The following is a 21,828-nucleotide window of genomic DNA, read 5'->3' as shown; positions in this document are numbered from 1 at the left end:
GCCATAAAATGTGTATTACATTGCGAATTTCAAAAATCAAAATTATTTGATATCAGAAGGACATTCTTCGTATTCAGAATGCAATTCGATATGTCTGATGTGCTCTAATGTCCCACAGTAAATACTGTCCAAACGTTCATACCCCTTCCCTTAATACAGCCGACATTATAAACCAAAAAGTGGCGTGCACTTGTTGCTATGAAGTTAATATCGCGGGCACAATAAATTTAAAAACGTATGCTTTAACTAATTATTATCACAACACCACTATAGAGATCAATTAATATTTACAAATTCACAAATCACATGCAGCTGGTATTGTGTTAAAGTATTGATTCATAGTATATACTACCTAATTCCAGAACAATACAGCACTCAATTTTTTCGATTAAAAATATTATCCTGTTTTGCCAAATGAAACATAGCTAAATCCTAATTCTTTAGTTAGTCCTAAGTAGCAATAAAAATCAAATTTTAATATTGGGCCAATTTTTTGGAAATAAGGGCTAAAAGCATGCGTTTTTAGGGTGCTTTTCGCATGCTGTGACAATCAAGCACAAATACTTGTACTAAGACTAATTTCAGTTTATGCATTCTCATTTTTGGAAACTACGTGTTTCATTCTTTTGCATTCAATTAAAGTAACACACAAAAAATGAAAATTAGAGCAAATTTTCGGCATATACTCAAGATTTTGAATGCTTAGACGTGTTCCAAGTCTTTGATTTTTGTGACTCGATTGTCAGAAAACATGCTGAAAATGCATGTTTTTGCCTCTTTTTCTTTTATCTCCAGTTACGACTCGGTGCATGATTAGGATTGATTTGACAGAACTTGATGATATTTTTTTAATCCCAAAAAATGAATGCTGTATTTTTCTGGAATAGGGAGTAGTCTGAGGTTGGTGTGAAAATTGTCCTTTCTATGGATAGTTTATATACTTACATTTAACCGCAGGACCGAACAACAACTGTAATATTCTACAGCCAAAATAACACTTAAAACATAAATACCTGTCCGGTATACTGGTATCATATTATATAAAACACATAAGCATTATAATAATGTCTAGTTTGATTGGATGCATTATTTATTGTGAGATAATATTCCTACATTTTTGGTCACCTGTGAAGATAAACGGAGCTCTCTAAACTACTGAATTCGTTTGTTCATTCAGTACCATACTTGTCCCTCAAAATGTCTGGAGGGAAAAAATTGACCAAAAACGTACTTCTCGTTATGTTATTTTTCATAACCTTTAGAAGTTTTGAATTCGCCATCGTATCAATTCTAAACAGAAGTAAATTTGATTTTAATTATGCCGTTGTCAACACCAAATTCAAGCCTCCATCTCCGGTTCGAAAGACTTTCACTAAGAGTGTTCAATACGTGAATAATGATCTTCTCACAAACACCCTCGATACAGTACAAACGTTACCAAAGTGTCAAAGAGATAACGACAAGAGTTTATTATCAGTTATCACTTCATCACCAGAATCGTTTGATTCCAGAAAGGCTGTACGGAAAGCTCTAATCGCGGAAGGGAGAATTACTGAGGCTGTGGCATCGAAAGTTTGCCTGGTGTTTCTTCTTGGACTACCTACTACGGAAAGCAAAAATGCAAGTAAAATACAAGACATGGTGATACAAGAAAGTAAAAGATATCGCGATATTATTCAAGGTAACTTTACGGATACTAATTTGAATGCAATTTTAAAATTTCTGATGGGCGTAAGGTGGATCAACTCAAAAGGTCCTAGTTTATTTTTTTCGGTGATGACAAACTTCATGTGTTCTACGAACGGCTTCTTCTGCTGGTACAAGAAGTGGACAGGAAACACGATGAAGTGATGCTGGGAAATCTTGTCAAAGAGTCTGAATCTCTACAGCGATTTACCAGACTGTCATATGCACCATTTTGTTCATCAGAAGCTGGCTTTGTTCTCACAAGGAAGGCAATTGACAAAATATGTCAATTATCTTGGAATATGACTGTAGTTCCTTTCCCAGATATCTTCATTGGTACCATAGCTCAACTTTACAATTGGACGATAATACATAGAGATAGTTTTACGAGCGACGAAGTCAAGGGTGACCGTTGTAGTTTACCCAATGTAATCACATTTCGGTCTAGAACCATCTTTAAAAATACAACAGTAATTCCAACATGTGCTTCACATCATAAAGGTATGAACAATTTACTCTTAAACTCATAAATTAGAAATATTTTATGTAAACCACTAATCTTTTGCATCGTCTTCCATGCATTGCGACAACATCATTTATAGCTGGACAGAAAATGTTATATGATAGAAATAGGAGACTTGTAAAACTTGTAAAAGAAGAAACACAGACACGTTCACGTTGTTCAGCTCACGCAAGACATAATTCCTATCACCTATCTAGACCACCACGGTTTCTCAGTTTGGTATACATTCCTATCACCTATCTAGACCACCACGGTTTCTTAGTTTGGTATACATACCTATCACCTATCTAGACTACCAAGGTTTCTCTGTTCGCTATACATTCCTATCACCTATCTACACCACCGAAGTCTTTCAGCTCGCTATACATTCCTATCACCTATCTAAACCACCGAAGTCTTTCCCAGAGCTGCCAACTCTCCCTCTTTTCGCAGGAGACTCCCTACTTGTTAATCTTCAGAACCCTTAATTTTTGGTCATCTCCCTGAAAAGGAAACGGTTACATCCATTAAGATGTACACATTTTGACAAATCTCCCTGATTGCAACAGGAAATCTCCCTTTTTTCAAGATTCAAATGTTGGCAGCTCTGCAAGTTTCTGTTCGCTATATACATTCCTATCACCTATCTAGACTAGCAAAGTTTCGCAGCTCGCTATACACCCGGGGCTATACATTCCTATCACCTATCTAGACTACCAAGGTTTCTCAGTTCGATATACATTCCTATCACCTATCTAGACCACCGAAGTCTTTCAGTTCGCTGTATAAACTGGCCTCAAAAAGAAACTTGAAAATCTGTTCATAAAAATGAACAAAAATTTCACACAGGATTACTTACTCTACTCTAAACACATGTCAGTAACAAAACAGTTGTCCTACTGACACAACAGCAAAATGCACTGACACGGAACAGCTTCCTCGACCACATTCACAGGCGAATAGTTGGCACCCAGCAAAAGAAATCTGTGAGAATGCGTACAAGATCCTTACAGGGGTAATTATTTCCAAAGAGTAAGTGGAATATTGTGGAACGGGCTGCTTCTGCTTTTCACACACTTTCTTCCAGAAACAGGTCTTGTTCCATACTATTCCAGTTCCACACTACTCACAGATTTCTTGTGTTGGGTGCCAATTATTGGGCTGTGAATGTGGTCCAGGAAGCTGTTCCATGTCAGTGCATTTTGCTGTTGTGTCAGTTGCATAACTTTTTGATTACTGACCAGTGTTTAGAGTAGAGTATTGAAATAATCCTGTAGTGCAATTTTGGTTCATTTTCAAATCGACAGGATTTTAAGATACGACCTTGTGAAAAAATCATAAGTTTCTTTTTGAGGGCAGTTTACATTCCTATCACCTATCTAAACCACCGAGGTTTCTCAGCTCGATATACATTCCTAGTCCACCGAAGTCTTTCAGTTCGGTATACCTTCCTATCACCTATCTAGACTACCAAGGTTTCTTAGCTCACTATACATTCCTATCACCTATCTAAACCACCGAAGTCTTTCAGTTTGCTATCCATTCCTATCACCTATCTAGACTAGCAAGGTTTTTCAGCTCGCTATACATTCCTATCACCTATCTAGACTACCGAAGTCTTTCAGTTCGCTATACATTCTTATCATCTTTTTAAACTACCAAGGTTTCTCAGTTCGCTATACATTCTTATCACCTATCTAGACTACCAAGGTTTTTCAGCTCGCTATACATTCCTATCACCTATCTAGACTAGCAAGGTTTTTCAGCTCGCTATACATTCCTATCACTTATCTAGACTAGCAAGGTTTCTCAGTTTGCTATTCATTCCTATCACCTATCTAGACTAGCAAGGTTTCTCAGTTCGCTATACATTCTTATCACCTATCTAAACCACCGAAGTCTTTCAGTTCGCTATCCATTCCTATCACCTATCTAGACTACCAAGGTTTCTCAGCTCGCTATACATTCCTATCACCTATCTAGACCACCGAAGTCTTTCAGTTCGCTATCCATTCCTATCACCTATCTAGACTACCAAGGTTTCTCAGCTCGCTATACATTCCTATCACCTATCTAGACTAGCAAGGTTTCTCAGCTCGCTATATATTCCTATCACCTATCTAGACTAGCAAGGTTTCTCAGCTCGCTATACATTCCTATCACCTATCTAGACTAGCAAGGTTTCTCAGTTTGCTATTCATTCCTATCACCTATATAAACTACCAAGGTTTCTCAGTTCGCTATACATTCCTATCACCTATCTAAACCACCGAAGTCTTTCAGTTCGCTATACATTCCTATCACCTATCTAGACTACCAAGGTTTCTCAGCTCGCTATACATTCCTATCACCTATCTAGACCACCGAAGTCTTTCAGTTCGCTATCCATTCCTATCACCTATCTAGACTACCAAGGTTTCTCAGCTCGCTATACATTCCTATCACCTATCTAGACTAGCAAGGTTTCTCAGCTCGCTATATATTCCTATCACTAGACTAGGTTTCTCAGCTCGCTATACATTCCTATCACCTATCTAGACTAGCAAGGTTTCTCAGTTTGCTATTCATTCCTATCACCTATATAAACTACCAAGGTTTCTCAGTTCGCTATACATTCCTATCACCTATCTAGACCACCGAAGTCTGTCAGTTCGCTATCCATTCCTATCACCTATCTAGACTACCAAGGTTTCTCAGCTCGCTATACATTACTATCACCTATCTAGACTAGCAAGGTTTCTCAGCTCGCTATACATTCCTATCACCTATCTAGACCACCAAAGTCTTTCAGTTCGCTATCCATTCCTATCACCTATCTAGACTACCAAGGTTTCTCAGCTCGCTATACATTCCTATCACCTATCTAGACTACCAAGGTTTCTCAGCTCGCTATACATTCCTATCACCTAGCTAGACTAGAAAGGTTTCTCAGTTCGCTATACATTCCTATCACCTATCTAGACTACCGAGGTTTCTCAGTTCGCTATATACATTCCTATCACCTATTTAGACTACCACGGTTTCTCAGTTCGCTATACATTCCTATGACCTATCTAGACCACCGAAGTCTTTCAGTTCGCTATACATTGATATCACCTATCTAGACCACCAAGGTTTCTCAGCTCGCTATACATTCCTATCACCTATCTAGACCACCGAAGTCTTTCAGTTCGCTATACATTCATATCACCTATCTAGACTACCAATGTTTCTCAGTTCGCTATACATTCTTATCATCTTATTAAACTACCAAGGTTTCTCAGCTCGCTATACATTCCTATCACCTATCTAGACTAGCAAGGTTTCTCAGCTCGCTATACATTCCTATCACCTATCTAGACTAGCAAGGTTTCTCAGCTCGCTATACATTCCTATCACCTATCTAGACTAGCAAGGTTTCTCAGCTCGCTATACATTCCTATCACTTATCTAGACCACCAAGGTTTCTCAGCTCGCTATCCATTCATATCACCTATCTAGACTACCAAGGTTTCTCAGTTCGCTATCCATTCATATCACCTATCTAGACCACCAAGGTTTCTCAGCTCGCTATACATTCCTATCACCTATCTAGACTAGCAAGGTTTCTCAGTTCGCTATCCATTCATATCACATATCTAGACCACCAAGGTTTTTCAGCTCGCTATACATTCCTATCACCTATCTAGACTAGCAAGGTTTCTCAGTTTGCTATTCATTCCTATCACCTATCTAGACTAGCAAGGTTTCTCAGTTCGCTATCCATTCATATCACCTATCTAGACCACCAAGGTTTTTCAGCTCGCTATACATTCCTATCACCTATCTAGACTAGCAAGGTTTCTCAGTTTGCTATTCATTCCTATCACCTATATAAACTACAAAGGTTTCTCAGCTCGCTATTCATTCCTATCACCTATCTAGACTAGCAAGGTTTCTCAGTTCGCTATCCATTCATATCACCTATCTAGACTACCAAGGTTTCTCAGTTCGCTGTACATTCCTATCACCTATCTAGACTAGCAAGGTTTTTCAGCTCGCTATCCATTCATATCACCTATCTAGACTACCAAGGTTTCTCAGTTCGCTATACATTCCTATCACCTATCTAGACTAGCAAGGTTTCTCAGTTCGCTATACATTCCTATCACCTATATAAACTACCAAGGTTTTTCAGCTCGCTATACATTCCTATCACCTATCTAGACTAGCAAGGTTTCTCAGTTCGCTATCCATTCATATCACATATCTAGACCACCACGGTTTTTCAGCTCGCTATACATTCCTATCACCTATCTAGACTAGCAAGGTTTCTCAGTTTGCTATTCATTCCTATCACCTATATAAACTACAAAGGTTTCTCAGCTCGCTATTCATTCCTATCACCTATCTAGACTAGCAAGGTTTCTCAGTTCGCTATCCATTCATATCACCTATCTAGACCACCAAGGTTTCTCAGCTCGCTATACATTCCTATCACCTATCTAGACTAGCAAGGTTTCTCAGTTCGCTATCCATTCATATCACCTATCTAGACCACCAAGGTTTCTCAGCTCGCTATACATTCCTATCACCTATCTAGACTAGCAAGGTTTCTCAGTTAGCTATACATTCCTATCACCTACCTAGACTACAAAGGTGTTTCAGTTCGCTATACATTCCTATCACCTATCTAGACCACCGAAGTCTTTCATTTCGCTATATACATTCCTATCACCTATCTAGACCACCAAGGTTTCTCAGTTCGCTGTACATTCCTATCACCTATTTAGACCACCAAGGTTTCTCAGTTCGCTATACATTCCTATCACCTATCTAGACTATCATAAAGGTTTCTCAGTTCGATATACATTCCTATCACCTATCTAGACTAGCAAGGTTTCTTAGTTCGCTATACATTCATATCACCTATATAAACTACAAAGGTTTCTCAGCTCGCTATACATTCATATCACCTATCTAGACTAGCAAGGTTTCTCAGTTCGCTATCCATTCATATCACCTATCTAGACCACCAAGGTTTCTCAGCTCGCTATACATTCCTATCACCTATCTAGACTAGCAAGGTTTCTCAGTTAGCTATACATTCCTATCACCTATATAAACTACCAAGGTTTCTCAGCTCGCTATTCATTCCTATCACCTATCTAGACTACCAAGGTTTCTAAGTTCGCTATACATTCCTATCACCTACCTAGACTACAAAGGTGTTTCAGTTCGCTATACATTCCTATCACCTATCTAGACCACCGAAGTCTTTCATTTCGCTATATACATTCCTATCACTTATCTAGGCCACCAAGGTTTTTCAGCTCGCTATACATTCCTATCACCTATCTAGACTAGCAAGGTTTCTCAGTTTGCTATTCATTCCTATCACCTATATAAACTACAAAGGTTTCTCAGCTCGCTATTCATTCCTATCACCTATCTAGACTAGCAAGGTTTCTCAGTTCGCTATCCATTCATATCACCTATCTAGACTACCAAGGTTTCTCAGTTCGCTGTACATTCCTATCACCTATCTAGACTAGCAAGGTTTTTCAGCTCGCTATCCATTCATATCACCTATCTAGACTACCAAGGTTTCTCAGTTCGCTATACATTCCTATCACCTATCTAGACTAGCAAGGTTTCTCAGTTCGCTATACATTCCTATCACCTATATAAACTACCAAGGTTTTTCAGCTCGCTATACATTCCTATCACCTATCTAGACTAGCAAGGTTTCTCAGTTCGCTATCCATTCATATCACATATCTAGACCACCACGGTTTTTCAGCTCGCTATACATTCCTATCACCTATCTAGACTAGCAAGGTTTCTCAGTTTGCTATTCATTCCTATCACCTATATAAACTACAAAGGTTTCTCAGCTCGCTATTCATTCCTATCACCTATCTAGACTAGCAAGGTTTCTCAGTTCGCTATCCATTCATATCACCTATCTAGACCACCAAGGTTTCTCAGCTCGCTATACATTCCTATCACCTATCTAGACTAGCAAGGTTTCTCAGTTCGCTATCCATTCATATCACCTATCTAGACCACCAAGGTTTCTCAGCTCGCTATACATTCCTATCACCTATCTAGACTAGCAAGGTTTCTCAGTTAGCTATACATTCCTATCACCTACCTAGACTACAAAGGTGTTTCAGTTCGCTATACATTCCTATCACCTATCTAGACCACCGAAGTCTTTCATTTCGCTATATACATTCCTATCACCTATCTAGACCACCAAGGTTTCTCAGTTCGCTGTACATTCCTATCACCTATTTAGACCACCAAGGTTTCTCAGTTCGCTATACATTCCTATCACCTATCTAGACTATCATAAAGGTTTCTCAGTTCGATATACATTCCTATCACCTATCTAGACTAGCAAGGTTTCTCAGTTCGCTATACATTCCTATCACCTATATAAACTACAAAGGTTTCTCAGCTCGCTATACATTCATATCACCTATCTAGACTAGCAAGGTTTCTCAGTTCGCTATACATTCCTATCACCTACCTAGACTACAAAGGTGTTTTAGTTCGCTTTACATTCCTATCACCTATCTAGACCACCGAAGTCTTTCATTTCGCTATATACATTCCTATCACCTATCTAGACCACCAAGGTTTCTCAGTTCGCTGTACATTCCTATCACCAATTTAGACCACCAAGGTTTCTCAGTTCGCTATACATTCCTATCACCTATCTAGACTATCATAAAGGTTTCTCAATTCGATATACATTCCTATCACCTATCTAAACTACCAAAGTTTCTCAGCTCGCTATACACTCCTATCACCTATCTAGACTAGCAAGGTTTCTCAGCTCGCTATACATTCCTATCACCTATATAAACTACAAAGGTTTCTCAGCTCGCTATACATTCATATCACCTATCTAGACTACCAAGGTTTCTCAGCTCGCTATACATTCCTATCACCTATCTAGACTAGCAAGGTTTCTCAGTTCGCTATACATTCATATCACATACTAGTATCTAGACCCCCACTATAACTACTGCCCTAAATGTAGTATGTATAAATGGAAGTGTAGAGCAAACCATTGTTTGGTATGATGAACGGGGATGAGTGACTTTGGGAAATTACAACTTGGCATAGAGCAAGTATAAATTTAGCATCGCACAATTGTGGATGACACTTTGTACTCAACACTTAATAATTGCATCCTGAATTTAAGAGCTAACAGTAGTAAAATAACTAAAAATAAGATGCTTCTTTGAATGTTCATAGTGAGGTACCAATCTGTATCAAGTGGTATATCAATTTGTATCAAGCGAGGTATTAATCTGAATTTGTATTGAGTAACCTATTAATCTCTAGATAACCACATTCTCATTCTCATATCGTGTATCCAAAATTATTACTCCTCAAAGAGGTGCGGACTTTCTTTTTGTGTGTTGTTTATAATTAATTTGTGTATTTTCACAGATATGCAACCCGATACAGAACATACTGAAGGCTTAAATACAGTTTGTCCAGAATTCGATATTCCGGATTTAGGTGGGTATGTTCAAATAACTCGTATTATATATAAATTTATAACAATAACCATATGTTGTAACTGAGTAACTCACATTGTTAACTTCCAAACCTGATGACTGATTTTGCTTAGGCGTTGGGTGCTTTGTAATGCTGTCCTAATGAAAAATTCTGAATTTGAGTGACAAGGCCCGGATTAGCTTGGGAGGGATAGATTACGAAACTTTTATACTTAGCAGGCTTAACAAAAACATTCGAACCGAATCACAGCAGTTAACGATGAATGTGTCTTCTGACGATCACATGATATCATCGGTGAAATTAATTTGAGCACTTTGTCGCATAATATTACTTGGGCAGGAGAATCCAATCCCAGCAACTGATCTTTGAAATCCAAATTCCCTACGCTCTGGTCAAAACTGTATAACTTATGAATACTGTGGTGTTATTTCTGACCATCCACTTCTATAAAAAAATCTTTAACATTACACAAGGGTTCCAATTTCTACAATACCGTATTTTTGGCTATATATTATGGCATCAATAATGTTTCATTCGAGTGGTTCGTCTTGATTATTTATTTATAATTAAATTAAATTATCTGAAGTCTCAGATGATTTTATAGAGTTAAAAACTATTAATCGTTACATCATATTCTAATTTGACAGTTCGTGAAAGAAAAGTAAACTTAAGCGAAGTCTCTTTAGACGAAGTTGAACTAATGCTACTTGGAGACAGACTCAATGATGTTAAACGACTGGTAATAAAGACTAACAATCTCATCAACCAAACTCGAGTCTCTGCGAGCACATCGTTTGTGTCATGTGACCATGCTACGAGTATAGACCAGTGTGGGAACAACTATTACAAGGAAGTGTTAAAATCCAGTCGGATGTTGATAAACGATTATATGTATACACCTGGTGGGATATGGACACCAAAAGATTGTCTACCGAGATGGAAGGTAAATGACCATGCAATACTTATTTGCCTCTTGGAGATGGTAGAATTTCTTATAGGGTGGTGGGGCGATATTTGCTTGCCCAACTTTTAATTTAATATTTCCATACTGTATTTTCAACCCATTTTAGTGTGAAATGATAAACCGTGACCTTAATGCCGATTGCCCATTCAGAAAGGGGTAATTCTCAAAGTCTTACTACCCAGTAAACCCAAAATGTTATATTCAAAACATTTTGATAACATTTAAACGTCGGGTTGCCATGGTTACCGTTATATAAAGATCATGAATATGTGTTTTGTGTCAACAGTTTAGTAACATTCTGTTAGAATTAGTCCATCAGCCTGTGGGGTTGGTCTATATCAAATTAGGGAATAATGCTTATAGTGATTTTTGGCCAAGTATCCACCCCTAGAGCTGGAAAATATGTGATAGCATTGCAGCAGTGGTAGCTTTTTGGGTGTTATCTCCCTATTTTAAAGTCACCACATTTCCTCTTTTAACACATGAGTAGCCATATCGTAGCTCCCAGAACAGTTAGTAAATGTGCTGTCTTTGACCAGGTGTTAGGGGTCAAAGAATTAATGTCTGTTTTTATCGAACATATTGAAACCGTCCTTCATATTGAACTCCACAAGGCCAGATTTACCATAGGGCCCGATGGGCCCGGACCCATGGCCCACAAATTACCCTGTGCATGTTCTTTTTTTAGCCCGAAAACACCATGTTTTAGACCAAAATATGGTAAAGCTGCAACAACAAAAATTCCCCTTTACATAGCAAAATTCCCCTTCATTTTTGATTTTTTTTTTCGCCTATTAAAATCGAAACAAAATATGCTCGTCTCCCTCTAAATTAGGCTTCCCCGGCACTGTCGATCTTATATATAGTAGGCCCCCTATTTGTAAGCAAAACTTGGCCACCTTTCTCACGGTGATTTGGGGGCTTCTCCCTAATCCGCCTCCCCCTAATCCACAACCACCCTCGGCACATTTTATTTCAAACGTCATCAAAAATAATTACAAATTATATTAAAACAACATCTTACATGAGTAATAAAGAATGAATTAGCTTCAATTTTGACCTAAATGAATCTTCTAAGTGACGGAATACTCATGAGACAGTGTTTTGAAATCCATGCTGTGTACCATTTTGGGTACCCAAGTTTATGACGCAGGACCATATAACATTATAACGTTTTTGAAAAATCGTGCTAAAATAATGCTATTTACATGTAGCAAAAATGTTTGCCAAAAACATTGTACAATAACGTTTCTACAACATGAATATTCAAAAATGCTAAATATCTCCCTCTCATCGTCAATACTGCGTCATTTTCTTCATCATGCAGGTAGCCATCGTGATTCCATACAGAGACCGTCCATTTCATCTACCAATTATTATTCGAATATTGACGCCTATGTTAAAACGTCAAAAGCTGGAGTTTGGATTCTATGTGGCTGAACAGGTAACCCAGCAAACACAAAAACGTTTTAAATAAGTTATATTTTGGGTTTTGGTTTAGGTAAAGACGTTTTAATAACATTAAAATGTCGGGTTATATAAAGGTCATGAAATCGTTTCAAAACGTTTTGTATGAAAACACACTACAACTATATTTTTAGTTTTAATTTCTTTGGTAGAGCAGACTTCCAGAACTTGTTTAGGCTGTTACATGCTCTCCAAGCCGCTGCCTTTCGTGTTTTGACATCGTGCTCTGTACTAGTCATCCATACTCCGAGATATTTGAAGTCTTTCACTTCATCTAGCTTTGTGCCATTATTTGTGCTGATGTTAACCTGCTGATCTTGGTTAAAAGACATAAACTTTGTCTTGGTGGTATTCATCTTTAAGCCGACTTTTCCGACTGATGTTTCGACCATTTGCAGCAGTTCCTGATCTTGTTTACTTTCCTCTGACAGGAGGGCGATGTCATCCGCGAAGTTCGGGTCGGTTACCATTTCTGGCCCAACTCGTCTGCTCTTTCTCCTTTCTAGATGGAATCCGAGTGTTTCTTCCTTGCCATCTACAGCCATTCTCAAAGCATAGTCGAGTACTATCACAAACAGATAGGGAGCAAGGGTATCACCTTGAAGAACTCCGGCTAGGATGCCAAATAGCTCAGTTTCTCCATCAGGGGAGATCACTTTGGCTCTGGTTTTCTTGTATGTCCTTCCAATTGCATCCACAATCTGTTTTGGTATCCCATAGGCTATGAGGATCTGTAGCATCTTGCCTCTGTGAATAGTATCGAATGCTTTTCTGAAGTCAATGAATGTTATTATAGCTGGTAGATTTGTTGGCCTTCACTCCTATTATCCTTCTAAGAGCCAGTATGTGGCTGACAGTTGTTCTTCCCACTCTGAAACCATTCTGGTTGTTTCTCAGAAGTCTATCAATACTTATGCCAGTTAAATTAAGAAAAATAACTGGTTAAGCCACCACCAATCGCAATAGAATCCATTTAATCACCATTCATTTCAGTGAAAGACAATAAAACAGGTTGTGGAACAGAACGTAATAAATCCACAATGGCCTCTTATGCATGGGTGGTATTTAAAAGTTGGTAAAATCTTATTTAAAAAACATACCAATGTATTTCTCTGATCATAAGGATTCAGACCTGCCACCGACATTTAATTCTCGAGTTGTAAGCAAAAAGATCAAAGGTCAAATTTTGGGGTCCACGGGTGTGTGCAATTGAAAAATGCTCCCATTTTCATCCAATCGGTCAAATTGTTCCTTTGGCAAAAATGAATTAAAATGAGAATAATTGCATTGTTTGGGATGTTTTGTTACATAAGTAACATCATTAAATGGGTGAAGGTTACCAAGTTACCATGGTAACAAACCACCTGAGATATGGCAAACTACAAATGTGTTTGCAAGTGGAGCAATCTGAGACCACTTTTTTTAAATCAAAATCAGAAATTTTGATATTTAACTTTTCCCCTATAACTCAAGAACTATACATAAGATAGGTCGAACTATACTTTTTCTAAATACTTATGACAGGGATAATACATTGGTATAGTTTTAAATAAGATTTGACTAACTCTGAAATTTGCATCCCGCATAACCAGCCATTTTGGATTTATGCAAATTAGGCACTGTTCAACTATTTGGATTTTCGGGGACTTTTGATATGTTTTTGTGTCAGTATTTGTGAGATGGACGCTTGTGAAATGGATTCTGTTGCATTAAGTGGTGGATTTTATATTTTGACTGGCCTAAATGTTAAAATCAAGTAATGGAGCGGGCTATATGTCCGGGGGAGGGGGGGGGGCTAATTCCCACGTGGTTAGATACAATAATACTTGTGTTGTAAACTCGTTTGGCTACGTAATGCACTTGGTCAAAATTAGGTGCCATGCCTGAGTGTTTTTTCTCCTCTATAATATTTTCGCACCTTTCTCTTTCCTCGATTTTCGACAAAACATATTGATTTATGTTTGACTCATACTGGCTCGAACCGCATTTTATCCATCAGTGAAATTTACATAATGTTACAGATCCATTGAACAATTTGTCTAATTTTACTGATGCTTTTACTTTAAAAAGGTGGAAATAAATCTTTAGCATAATTATTCTGATCAACAATACTTCCTGTATATGAAACCATTTACCAAATGTCTGCAATTGACAACTAGTTTCCTTAGGCGAATGTCACTGGAATCTGGACTGATCAGCGTCATCGTTAACTGAATCTTCATTTAGGTCCCATAATTCCCCTGGCTGCATGATAAATTTATAAAAACTATTTTGGAAATTAAGCCGTGCAAAAGAGAAAAATTGATGAGGGCGATACGTATTTTTAAATGCCTTCGTCCTTGAGTGTTGGTTTATATACCTTTTTTTCATTGAATTGCATTTTTGCAGGCAAACGATCTCAACTTCAACCGAGCTATGCTTATGAACGTAGGCTTTCTAGAGGCGTTGAATTTCTCCAAATGGGACTGTTTTATTTTTCATGACGTGGATCATGTCCCTCTTAGTGATTACAACTACTATGGCTGTAGCGGTATGCCAAGACATTTCTTGAGTGGAGCAGATCGCTGGAATTATAAGTGAGTTCTTACCAGCTTGTTTCAATCGTATTTATATAAATCGAAAGGTTTGAATAATAAGAAGAAAACGAAATATATAATATCTATCTTTATAAACAAAATATAATTTTTCTTTATGTTGCATGTCTTTCGGAATATTGAGACAAAACTTTGACGGCCACCCTGAAGTGAATCACAAACTAAATGAATACATTATACTTGACTTGGTTATACTTGTCGGGTGGTTGTTCCGAACCACGACATGTCCCATTAGCAGTTGCCAGGTTCAATGTTTCCAGTCAAGTGTCCTAACTGAGCACATATGCATTATGTATGTAAAGGGTGGTCTTCCAGGATTTAAAATATAACTAATACATGAATACTAAGTACAAATGAAGAAATAAATGAAAATAACAAATGATAAATAACAATTATAATAATAATTTGATGTAAATGTGACTTCTGGGGTTAAAGAACGTAATGGTTCAGATCTTTAATATCATTTACGTTCGTCGTTCCTATTGTTTCCCTTTTTTAGAATCTTGTATGCAAATTTTTTTGGTGCCGTGACGGGATTAACACGGAGTCAAGTATTCCAGATTAATGGTTTTCCTAATGTTTACTGGGGCTGGGGCGGCGAAGACGATGAGATTCGTATGCGCGTTAAAGAAGCTAAACTAGACATCACACGGGTTAAAGGTCCTAGAGGATACTATAATTGTATTGAACATCATCATCATAGTGCTCCAAAGAATAAAGAACGGTAAGAGATTTCCCGTGACAACTTGTATGAGATCATGGGCGTCAATCCCGGGAGGGGACGTGTCCCCCAACCTTTCGGCAAAATTAGCCATTTTTTGTTCTTTTCAGCCTCTTTTTTACCAATTTTGGCTGGGTCCCACCCCCCCCCTCACACACACACACACCCACCCCACACACATTTCAAGTCGGATTGGCACTAATATATGAGATACATGTACAAGCTGGTCCTCTGCTCGTGATTTGGGTTCGTATTAACTTAACTGGAAACAACTAAAATCAAGATCTTACAGCCATTGGCGCCGCCACGGGGAAGGGACGGTAGGGGGACATTCCCGCATTTAAAGATCTTTCTCCCTATTCCCTCCTATAAACAAAGAAACAATTGCCTCCCCAATGTCCCACCCCGGAAAACAATGTCTGATGCCGGCACCTTTATGGTGTTGATGTTTCAAATGTTTGGCATGTTAAGGGGCTGTGCAATAATTATGGGCTGACATTCAAATTTTAGGTGTCTCTTGGACAAACATTAAAATTGTGTATTGCTATAAAATGTGTCATAAATATAAAACGCTAAATACTGATTCCTTGATTTTTTCACACAAGGTCACTAATTGATATTATCATTTATAACATCTGACATGTTTTAAAACCTAAAAGGTTCAACTCGGTTCTTAAATAAAAATGGCTTCTTTTCTCTATTATACTTTATTGACCCCTGTATAAGGTTATATATTATTCCGGCTGCCAAACGAAATTTGCCACAGAAGCTTGTTTTGGTGTCCATAGTTTTGATTTGGATGGATATTGCTTCTCAAGAAAACCAACTTCAAATATAAGGGCAAGTCCATCAACAAAAGGGCAAGTCCATTACAACATCTTCTGATGAAGATGTGTGTCACACATCGAAAATTAGTTAGATCTCTGTGCCAAAATTCACTAACCTTGAATTTTTTGATGTGTGACACACATGTTCATCAGAAGAAGTCCTAAGATGTTGTGATGGACTTGCCCATTTGTTGACCATTGGCGACTTATACAACGCCCTCATTCGACCAAAAGTCGCCAATGGTCAACAAATGGGCAAGTCCATCACAACATCTTCTGATGAAGATGTGTATCACACATCGAAAATTCAAGGTTAGTGAATTTTGGTGCTGAAAGTCAGTTTAAACTTCTTGAATTTTTTTAAAAATTGTTTAATAGTTTTGACCCCTGTGGAGGTCAAATGGTAACATTTGACCTTTCTGCTTATAACTCCAGAAGGGAATGACACAGATAGGTATAAAAGTATACTTTTTGTGGATCGCCATGACAAGAGGAATGATTTGAAGAAGCTTTCAACAACATTTGAGCAGTTTGAATTTTGACCTCTGTTTTAACGTTTTAGGCTAAAATGGCCAAATACGAGGTTAATTTGGTCATATTTTGTTTTTCCCCGACAGGTTTCACCTCTTACAGACTTTTAGGCAACGATTGAAAATAGACGGCGTGAATAATTTACGGTACAGTAAACCCAAAACTATGCTGAACATTCTCTACACAAACATTTCCGTTGATATCCAACAACTCACGGATGGCGTCTCGACTGTTTCTAATTAACAAACCATATACTAGTATAAAACCAACATGTTACTGGTAAGCAATATATATCCAAGCAAACATAAAAATGTTCTTAAAACGTTATAAACATGTTTTGGTTTTATTCAAAATATTCTAATAACATTTTCTAAATGTCAGGTTATGCCATGAAAACGTTTTTAAAACGTTTTACGTAGTAGATAAAGGGTGAGAAACAGACCATTCCGAGCGATTAACATGCGAACCATACCTCAACAAGACACCGATTATTTATGGTAATGGTCTGTTTTGAACCGTTTATCTTACATATACGGCGAGCCAAAATAAACGAATTTGTTGTAATAGATTCCAAAAGATAAAATGGAAAAGCTGATGTACTATTATCTTGTAAAAGTTTAGGGTTTTCCCAAAATAAAAACACCCCGAGACAGTGTATTATTCCTTCCATGTGTCCTGCGTTCGAGTCTATGTGACAAATGCAAGTGATTTAATCAAATCAATACAGAATTGATTCAATTGATTTTACGGGGGATTCTATTCAATTCACTTGTGGTCCTATCCCACTCGAGAGCCTTATTAATTCCTCATTAATTCATAATATTAATAATGAATATGTAAATAGTTCAAAGGTCAAATTACCAGGTGGGTTTTACCAAGACAACTCTTTTAACACCATAGAATATATATTTATCTTTAATATACGTTTAGAATAAATGTCCCGAACCAAATCAACGCCAGGGAACTGCTATATATTATTATCGGGAATTGCCTGTCACACATGATCTCACACAAGGTCGTAGGCAATTGGTCGGACCTCATCTGCCCAGAACATATTGACCCAGGTCAGCATACCGCCATATCCTTCCCGACATGCTTAGTAGCCAAGTCCGTAGAAGAGTGGATCCACACACTATGTACACAAATATACATTTGGCCACATTTTATTATACGATTAATACGAATTTATTAAACATGGTAACAAATATTCTCTAGCAAATCGGTTATAGATGGAACTGGTAGGCATATTATAAATTCGGGATATTAAATATCTTCCTGACCAGCCAGATCTGCGCTTGGTCAAAGACGAGTATCAGACTGGCCTTGTCTCCACATCAGCCAGTTTGGTTCCGCCCCTCCACAGGGAGCGTAACCTGTGTGGGGTGTAGGAGACTCGGTCGGACCTGGTCGGACCTCATCTCTCCCCATCGATTGTGACCTACAATCCCCGACATTGCCCTTATGAACTCACATCCGCCTGTCAACGCATTTTCCTGGGTACCCTCCTCGACCTATATTGGTTGGGGTTAGGCCGCAGATTGTTGTAGGTTTCCTACATCTAGTCTTGTGGCCTGTAATGTACTGCATTTTAGGTGCACAAAATATCCTTGGTTGAACTGATGTAAGACCTCATGGCTCTTGTTTTGTAACCTAATTTGTCGGAATCTGCGTTTTGTTGGGAGAGGGGGGGCAAAGGTAGATTGACACCCTCGTCCTTATTATGCAGGCTTAAGTTAAGAGACATAATAGAAATTAATTTGCATTATTCAATAGAGGTGTTCTTGTGTCATTCAATATACCATCTTCATTTAAATATAATATGCATAAACTTGCATAATAATTTATGCTGATCGTGTAAAATATATAAATTCAAAATTAGAGCCCTCTATAGTTTGATCAATTCATAATATACTTTGATGCAATTTAAGTTTGTTGAAATGTCCAAAAAGTCAAATAATGTGGCCTGTGTTTTCTAAATGCGAACATTACTTGATATAATCGACAGTTGACCAGACTTTTAACAAAAGAAATACAATAGATAATGGAACAAAAGAAGAGGGCTAGACGTATATATAAAGATAACACTACAAATACATTTTAAAAATATTGTCAAAATGTTATTGTAAAATATTTTTGGGAAGCATTTTGCAAAATATTTTATCGACTCTTTAAGGGATGGGGTATGAACATTTGGAAAGTATTTATTTTGGGACATTAGAGCACACCAGACATATCGAATTGCATTCTGAATACGAAGAATGTCTTTCTGACATCAAATAATTTAGATTTTTTGAAATTCGCAATGTAATACACATTTTATGGCATATGATTAAAAATTGATATTTTTGATATTTAACAGTACTCGAAGTAAAATTTGTGATGATTTATACTTAAAGTGTATGTAGGTGGGATGAAAAGCCGACGATCAATTGAAAATTTTGACCTTTCGTATTGAAGATATAGATATTTGTTCCCAAAACACAAAAACATTTAGGTCTTTTGGGGGAAAAATCCATATTTCCAATATGAAAGGTCAAAATTTTCCATTGATCGTCGGCTTTTTCTCCCAGCTACATACACTTTAAGAATATATCATTAGATTTATCAAATTTACTTCGAGGACTGTTATATATTAAAATGTGAAAATATCAAATTTTAATAATTTGTCATAAAATTTGTATTATATCGTGAATTTCAAAAATTATTTCATATCAGAAAGACATTCTTCGTATTCAGAATGCAATTCGATATGTCTGATGTGCTCTCATGTCCCACAAAAATACTGTCGAAATGCTCAAAACGCTCATTTCAGATCCCTTAATAACATTATGTTTAAATGCTTTTGGGAACATTATTAAAGCGTTTTATACCATTCATAGAACCCGACAATTTGTATTTGCTGGGATCATACGAATGTTAATTAAGTCGCATTACGTTTCAGTTAGCAGCCTGCACAACCGATTCTTTAGAAATGCTTAGTCGCGCTGAAAGTCGATCGATACATGTTAAAATCAGCACAATTCAGAGATACACCTTTTTGCTATGAAATTAATTTTCTCGGTCAAATATAAAGCAATATTTTTTTTTTTTTTTTTAATGTCAGTTAAAAACTTAGTGCTTGGATATACATTTTTTTTACAAATCCTGGTGTTAAAATTAAGCATCAAATTGTGTCTTTTAGTGTGGTATTTTTGATTTTTATAGGCCTTCAGTTCGCACGCGAGCTTTTTACGGAATTCATTTTTTAGCGTCTCAAACTAATATAGTTTGCTAAAGAAAGATATTTCCCACCTCTGTAAGGCACATCGTGTGGGTCTATATATTATAGTTTTGTTAGAATTTCCGTTTTTATTTTACCCTTTTTCCCTTCATACTCCGAAAATGTCTAACTCGGTACTTTTATCTCGAGAGCAACCAACAGAAATAGTCGATATTTCCTTTGTTGTTTATCCAGGTCAATTTTCCATTGAAAGCAAATTGCCCGACCAGCGATTTGGTAGCCCAAATCCCCAATTGAGTGTTCTGGTTAAACATGATCAGTAGGAGCGCTATAGGCCTGGGAATTTCTTTGCTATATTGAAGTTCTAGCAACACTGTAGCCATGCTGCCGGTATTCCTATTAAACCCAGGGATATCGATCCACAATGCTAGTATTAGCCTTAGATTTCACTCGTTGATTTTGAAAAATTGTCAGCCGGCAGTTAAAATAGTGAAATGAAAACGCAAATTCTGACAAAACTATGATATATCGCTCACGGTGATGTGCGTTAGAAAGTTGGGAAAAATCCTTCATTAGCGAACTATCTTACTTTGAAAAGCTAAAAGGTTGATCCAAAAAAGGCTCGCGGACAGAGTTTAAGCCTATCAAAATCGAAAATCTTACACTAAATGACTAAATTTCACGCCTAAGTTTAACACTAGAATTTGAAAAAAAATACAGTATCAAGCACTACAATTTTTCCTGACATTTACTGAAAAAAATGAAAATGATTGCTTTTCATTTGGCCGAGAAAATTAATTTTACATCGAAAAGGTGTAACTAAAAATTTAGCTCATTTCAACACCAAATTCGATCGTTTGTATTGCCTCATTAAATGACTGAGTGAGCCTTGCCAAACAAAAGAATCGGTTGTGCAGGCTGCTAACTGGTTTGGGTTTGGGAAAGAACCTTCTGTTTAATCATGCATGACTCAATTACAAATCTCTACATCCCTTTCTTCTTGTCTATTGATATTTTGAATAGTGTTTATCTTTCCCTAATAGATAGCGCCCTGATCGATTCTTCCTGCATATCAATATGCTTCATTTACATTACATTACAGAGATCGGACACTAATCCCTACCATAACAAACCATGTATAGACTCTACATGCAAATACAGGTGATATAACAGGTCTATATTACAGGATTAGATTAGTAATCTATTTGCAAGTATTATATTGATTGAGCAGGAAAGATGTGATACTATTTTTTTGTATAGTAGTCTAGTTGCCGGCGCGGCGTCAGGTATATGCCCCTACCACACCACTCTTCGCCATACATACATTCTCCCAGCCACATTTCCCTAACATAATAATTATGAAATTTAAAAAAATAAATGGAATTTATTTTGTCACAGGCGCCGGCGGGGTTCGCAGCTATAATGTACTCCTATACGATATTGACATAACACCAGCGCCTTAGACCGCTCGGCTATCAGGCTTGATGGTGTCATAATGAAAATTTAAAAATATAATCGCAACTTCATTACTTCAACATAGCAAGTGACAAGCAAAGACAGAAAACGTAACATATTTTGGAATTTTATTTGTTTAAAAACATTAATGTGTATTAATAGCGCTCAATTGTTGATAACTACGTGTTTTATAAATGAGGCTATACACGCACAATAGTCGGGACAATAGTAGGCCTATATCGATTTTGATTCACACGTGCGCTACGAACTCGCTGTATACTAAAAGCATAGGCCCTAGATTATCAATGTGGCGTGGCCTACCATTTTTCTTGTAGCTTCTTTTATACACGTCGATGTTTTC

At 37.3% G+C, this 21,828-nt stretch overlaps 1 protein-coding gene across 1 annotated transcript in view; it reads left to right on the top strand.

The window, feature by feature from the left end:
- LOC140144343 (beta-1,4-galactosyltransferase 5-like) overlaps positions 1-17,035 on the top strand; it is a 32,661-nt gene extending 15,626 nt beyond the window's left edge. The window contains exons 3-8 of the mRNA XM_072166168.1: positions 9,617-9,688; positions 10,336-10,631; positions 11,980-12,096; positions 14,508-14,695; positions 15,213-15,437; positions 16,879-17,035. Of these exons, the coding sequence (XP_072022269.1) occupies positions 9,617-9,688; positions 10,336-10,631; positions 11,980-12,096; positions 14,508-14,695; positions 15,213-15,437; positions 16,879-17,035 (1,055 nt within the window). The remainder of the gene's footprint in view (positions 1-9,616; positions 9,689-10,335; positions 10,632-11,979; positions 12,097-14,507; positions 14,696-15,212; positions 15,438-16,878) is intronic.
- Positions 17,036-21,828: the final 4,793 nt, after the last annotated feature.

This window comes from Amphiura filiformis, unplaced genomic scaffold, assembly GCF_039555335.1.
Source record: "Amphiura filiformis unplaced genomic scaffold, Afil_fr2py scaffold_50, whole genome shotgun sequence".
Classification (NCBI taxonomy): domain Eukaryota; kingdom Metazoa; phylum Echinodermata; class Ophiuroidea; order Amphilepidida; family Amphiuridae; genus Amphiura; species Amphiura filiformis.
The sequence above is the reverse complement of the archived record's forward strand: the minus strand, read 5'-3'. Positions and strand labels throughout refer to the sequence as shown.